The 6518-nt window shown below is 36.0% G+C and overlaps 1 protein-coding gene across 1 annotated transcript; it reads right to left on the bottom strand.

Moving 5' to 3' along the window:
- Positions 1-840: 840 nt before the first annotated feature.
- On the bottom strand, positions 841-2446 carry LOC132181873 (putative disease resistance protein RGA4). Its single transcript, XM_059595104.1, has 2 exons — positions 1948-2446; positions 841-1373 (listed from the first exon to the last, which is right to left on the bottom strand). The coding sequence occupies exons 1-2, from the start codon at positions 2444-2446 to the stop codon at positions 841-843; spliced, it is 1032 nt and encodes a 343-aa protein (XP_059451087.1).
- Between the last annotated feature and the right edge of the window lie 4072 nt (positions 2447-6518).

The raw sequence follows: 6518 nt of genomic DNA, 5'->3' as shown, positions 1-6518 counted from the left end.
GCATTCGGTTATTGTGGAGGATTCGATCCGGGAGATGCTTGAGGACTTATTGCAAGCTTAGGCGAGTACTCATGGTAACTAGTACTTTTGAGTTATGCTGTAGACTTAGGAGCTTTAATGTATGCTTGCATAGTAAGGTTTAGCATAGATCCCTTGTAACGAAGATGAGTATAGTATGATTTTTGCTACTTTGATGTTCCATAGTAGATGCTTTGGTTGTAATGATTAATGTTTATAGAACTTTAATACTTTCTGCTACTTAGTATCCTCTCTTTTCGAGGAGTAGAGGTCCATGAATCTTGCTCCGCGAGGGATAAGACTAAGAGACGAACCGTGAAGTTAATTACCAGTTAATTAATTTTCAAGGCATTACTAAACCCTACCCTTTTGAATCTTAGTGTTTTTAGTTAATCTTTTATTTTATTTCTCTAAGTTTAATTCAATTTGTGACATTTAGTTAATTAATTAGGAAATCACATTCTAAACAAAATTACCAATCCTCGTGGGAATGATCTCGTATTTGCGAGTAAAACATACTGAATATTCGGCCATTAATTTAGGTGCTATTTGGCACAACACTTATCACTATCATCATCATCTTCTATATATGGGCCTCACTCTAATTTTAGAATTTGAAGGTGTTACTTACTCTCCAAGTTTGTATCCTTGGCTTCTAATGGAGAAGATCTCAAGTGCTTTAATCCCTTGATTCGTAATTCGCCTCTCAACTCATTTAAACCATGCAGATCGCCTATCCCTCCCTTTGGCTTGGAGACATAACTTTCTTTCTTCCCTAAATTTTATAGTGTTAGTGTTTGGAGAGTGGTCAACTTTCCCATTTCACGCTGCATAAAGCACGAGATGCCGAAGGTTGATCAAGTTTCTAGTGTCTTCTAGCAATTCTTCAAACGCAATACAAAAGTCAAGTCTTAGTGTTTGCAAATTATGCAAAGTAGTTATAGAAGCGGGAAGTAGTTTTATATCTTCATTCCAAGACAAATCAAGAAATCTTAGATGCTTTAACTTGCCGATCGAGTTAGGCACTTCTTGAATATGACTAAAACTCAAAGCACGAAAGTACTTAAAACTTGAAATAAGATTGAATGACTTATGGCTAGGCCCTGTTCGAAATCGTGGAGGAAGCGTTCTCATTCTGTCTGCCTTAAGCAAGGATGCTGGAATATTCGATAATGACTTTAATGAATCAAATGCCACATGACGAGTTCTTTCAACTACTCTTGTTGCGTCGGGATTTGAAATTATGCACTCCTCTCGTGCTATTGACTTTGCAAGATCATGAATAAGTTCATGCATTTCGCAAATGAAAATATCACCATTTGCATTTCTTTCTATGCCACCATATTCATTTTTTTCTGTCTTGGAAAAATGACCTCCAAAGCAAATTCGTAAAATACTTCTGACCAACATTTTCAAAACATTTGTTTTTATCTAATAAATGAATAAAGCCCTGAGCTATCCATAGTTGAATCAACACCTCCACTCTAATTTCATAATCTTTTGGAAACAATGAACAAAAGACAAAACATTGCTTCAAATGTGATGGGAGATGATCATAACTCAACTTAAGTATTTGGAAAATATCATAATTGTCTTGTTGAGTTATTTTGTAAAGTTCATTGTTCCAATCATCCTCTGAATCTTTTAAGTATAATAGACTCCCCATGCTTCTTATAGCAAGAGGAACTTGTGCACACATTTGGACAATTTCTTTTCCAATTTCTACTAGCTTTGGATTCTTTGGCTCTTCCCCATCTTTACATGCCATTTTCTTAAATAAATCCCAAGAATTTATTTCAGATAGACCTCCTAAAAAATATGATGATCCCGTGCCTATAATTTCTCTAACTCTTTTGCTACATGTAGTAATTAAAACTATGCTTCCCTTCAAGCCACCAATTAATATTGTTTCCAAGTTCAACCATGTACCATGATTCTCAATCCATACATCGTCTAAAATATGTAAATATCGCTTCCCATCAATTTCTACTTGAAGTTGACATAGCAATTGATCCATCTCAAGGCTTTTAGGTCTCTCTGTAGTTGCAAATTCTATGAGCTTTGCAATAATAATTTTCACGTCAAAAGGATCATAGACGCATGCCCACAACCTCATATCAAAATGTCTGTTGACCTTCTCCTCCTTGTACACATACTGAGCAAGTGTGGTCTTTCCTTGTCCACCTATCCCAACTATGGGAATGATGGAAACATTCTCGTTCATATTGGAATCGAATAATAGCTCTTTAAAAGCTTTCTTATCATTCTCTCTCCCAATGACTTGTTCCCCACGTACAAAAGAGTGCATATTTGGTCTTTTCATATTCTCAGACTGTGTCTCTGTAGTCCATTCATTGAAGCCAAATTTGATCCTATCAATTGCAATTTCATCTAGTCTCGCCCTAAGTACCTTGATCATATGACCCATTTTAAGGCCATATGCAAGTTGGTTGGATTTGGAAAAGAAGATGCGTACATGTCATACCACCAAATACTTAGTATGGTCCATTATGAAAATTTAAACTGTTTTTGGGCTATGTGTGTAATGAAGGGAAATATGAAGCTCATGTTTGTAATTGTTGTAAGCTTAAGTTAGATTTTTTTGTTTTGTTTTTTGGTTCTTTGATTTACAACCTTCCATTTGAATCCGATCTTTTTAAAAGTTTTAGAATTCCCCTACCATTTGAAATTTTGAATAGTTTGGTTTAACATTATAATGAACAAATTGTTGTTGTGGATTTATTATTTCGAAATATCATTATTGAGGTATTTTAAAAATAGGTATAATAGTTAATAACGACATTTAATTTCGTAAATATTTGGGGGAGGTGAAAAGTCGGTTGTGCATATATTTGCTTGAATATTGAGGAATGAGTAATGCTACCCACACTTATCAACATAGTTTCTAAAATTATAATTAAATTTTGAATAGTTTATTATTTGTTTGAACAATTTTTGGTACGGTGTGAACGTAGACTCTGAGATTAACTCCTGAAACCGAGAAAGTAAACACAAAGAGAAAATGCACTGTGTTGAGCGTAATCTCCCTCTGATGCTCAAGTAAGATCTCTAAGAAAGTGTATATAATCTATAGAAATAATTAGCCTCCCGAATGATACCTAGGGTCCGGCCTATAAATAAGCTAACATGTTTACCTGAATTAGAGCTCTACCTTTAATCTTTATTCGATCCTCGTGACGATCTTAGTTGAGTCTAGTAACTTGATAATGGCTGGGAGTAGTTGTTGTTTATGAACTTTGACACTATCTTCAGAGGATAATTAGAAGAGGAGTTTGTAACGTGAGGGGAGATGACTCTCAGAAGGAGTTGGTGATTGAACAATATTTAATGTTAGATTTTAGATTGGCCTAATTCAATGATTGTTCTTGTAATGTCTCTATGTTTAAAACTTTGAGTGTTTGTGTGTAAAACCTTAAGGGTTGTTTGAAGGGTAGTCTGTGTTGTTTTTAGGGTCTTCAGAGGTGTTCCCTAGTTTTCCGTCAGAACGGGATATGTAACTGGACTGAGTGAAGAGCTTTCTAGTATCTTGTTAGGAGTGCCTTTAGAACGGTACATGCAACTAGAGCAAAGATGGACTTCCTGGTTTCTCGTCAAGAACATCTTCTGGATGAGGATGTGACGGGAGCAAAAGTTGGACTCCCTTGTTTCTAGTTAGGAAGCTCGTTAGAATGGGACAAGTGACAAGACCAAAATTGAAGCCTCTGTTTTCTCATCAGGAACCCTATCAAGACGGGACATGTAAAGTGACAAAAGTTAAACTTCCTAGTTTCTCGTCAAGAAGCTCGTTAGAATAGGACAAGTGACGAGAGCAAAATTGAAGCCTTGGTTTTCTTGTTAGGAACCCCGTCAGGTCGAGACATGTAATGGGACCAAAGTTGGATTCCTTGGTTTTCCGTTAGCTGGTGCGTTAAGACGGGACATGTGATGAAGAGGAGACGTTTGTTCTTCCCGTCATAACGGAATTGCTTTCTCATTAGGACGTGAAATTCAAAGATCTACGAATATGTTCTTCCCGTCAAAACGAAAGTGTCCTGTTAGGACGTGGTGAAGAAAATATTTCTCCTATAAATAGTTTTCCTGTCACTGTTCACTGTAGACTTTGAAAATTTATTTTGTTTTGCTATCTCTTCACAAAAGTCTCTTTTTCTCCACTAGCACTGGGTCATGGTGGTATTGATATTCAAGAGGGGACATGATATAGCTTGAAGCTGCCCTTTCTCTTGTTTGGCATCTTAGCCTTTGGCATGTTGCCTTGCTCACTAGATGATGTTAAAGATGGTGTCTTTGATTGGTTTTTGGTGAAGAAAGTCTACCGAATGGTCAGTAAAGGAAGTCACTATTTGAAGATGGTCACGATGGAGACAAGCTGAGAGGTTTGTCGTTCTTATTAAGTTTAGAGGTGCACAAGGGTGTGGGTATCGTCTATTCTGTAATTGTGAATCTTCTTTTAGTGGTTTCCTAGGTTTGGCTGTCCTAGAGTGGTTTTTACCTTGAGGTGGTCAAGGGCTTTCCACTTTGTAAACAAACATTGTGTTGTGGTTGTGTTTGATTTACTTTTCCGTTGTGCATGTTTTGTGTTTGATCATATGGCTTAGTTATTTACTGTTGAATATTTTGGTTGCAAGAGGTAGAAAACAATCCATTTAAACTTTCAATTGGTATCAGAGCGGGTTTGCTCGGTTTTTTACTAACGTCTTGAGTGTGTTTGTTGACCTCTTAGATATGGAGCCAAATACTTCTTTGTCTTCATTCTCTAATGCTCCTCCCATTTTTAATGGGTATGATTATGCCCATTGGAAAGAATGTATGAAAGCTTACTTAAAGGGGCTTAATGATAACATATGGGTTACTGTTGAGAAGGGATTTGAAAAAATCAGATGGTAATTTTGACAAATGGAGCAAGGACGATACAGTGAAGAGGAACTAGAATAACCGGGGGCTAAGTTGCATCTTCAACGGTGTATCGTCGGATGAATTTCAGTGGTAGAAAATAATTCTTTTAATGACCAAATTGTTTGATACTAACAGAATTTGTGTGGGTTTCCAGGATGAAAATCAACTTCTGATGAACAAAATGGATGGGATCAAAGGTTCGGAAGAAGCCCAGAAAGAGGAACCTCAAAATGAATCCCCTTCATCAAAGTTGAATACCATACTGAGCAGGCAAAAGCCTTTTAGTGACGAACATGGAATTGGGTATGAATAGAACGCTTCTACTTCAAGAAATGTGGTAGATCAAAAAAATTTGATTAATTTTGTCCCTACTTCACATGTCGTACCTAGTAAGTCTATGTAAATGAAGGGTAGAATGATTGCTAAACCTCTTTTTTTTTATAGGGATGGGAAGGTCCAGTGAACAAATCTCTCATGCTCCTATGAGGAGAACTCATTTTCAAAGGAAAATTCCCACTTGTCATTTTTGTGGAAAAAGAGGTCATATCCGACCTTGCTGCAACCAACTTTCACATAGATCTCCAATTAGAAAGTCTTCAAATGTTTTTGAGATTGAGACTCACAATGACCCTCTTAACAAAATCATTTCACTTATGAAGGACATTACCTTTAGGTTGGACAAACTTGAAGGTAATCAAAATCCGTTCTAGGAAGAGATGGGGTTACATGGCCAATAGTACTTCTTACTTATTATGAATTTTTGTGTTCTACCTAATGTTTTGTGTGTTGCAGCATTTCATTTATGTTGGTTCTTGATGGCTCTTCTTGTAAATATTTTCTATTGGAGTGATCCTTGGGTTAAGACAGCATCTCATCTCCTTTGTTTATTTTTTTGTTAATTTTATTTTTAGTTGAAATAAGTTGTTTCTTTTGTCTAAATTGACTATATAAGAACACGATTGATCTGATCTCTTTCATTTGAAGTGATTCTTAAGTAAGTCTTTTGGTTGTCAATTTGTCAAAGACATTTCTCACAAAGCACAAGTTTCAAAACTATGATACATTCTTCACTCAGTCTCTCATGTCTATTCAGTTTGAATCTCTATTTTTGACCTTTTGCAAACTAACCCTATATGTCTGAATTCTCAAATGTTCATGGCATCACCTCCTTCAATGACAAGCAAATTGATCAAAGACCATGTGTGTCTTCATTATTCTGAACTTCAAATTACGTCTTACCTTTTGTTCCTTATAGAAAAAGCCAGTGTCTATGCATTGCGGTAAAAGGTGAAACACCTAAAGGATTGATACCTCTTCAAATAAATTTCTTGGATAATTGGGGAGGAATGGGTGTGTGAATTTTTCACTCAAGAATTAGGGAAAAAGGGTTTGACTTTTGTCTAAAAGTGATAAATAATTTCATGCATAACATCTTGACATTTGAGGTTTGAATTGTGTATCCTCTGTTTTTTAAATGATTACTCACTTCACTGTTTATGCCTTAACTAGATTGATTTTCCAAAGTACTTCCTGTGAGAATTGAATCTATGAATGTGTCTGCTGCAACTTGTGTGATCAGAGGGTTA

Source organism: Corylus avellana, chromosome ca5 (assembly GCF_901000735.1).
Source record: "Corylus avellana chromosome ca5, CavTom2PMs-1.0".
Taxonomy (NCBI): domain Eukaryota; kingdom Viridiplantae; phylum Streptophyta; class Magnoliopsida; order Fagales; family Betulaceae; genus Corylus; species Corylus avellana.
The sequence above is the reverse complement of the archived record's forward strand: the minus strand, read 5'-3'. Positions and strand labels throughout refer to the sequence as shown.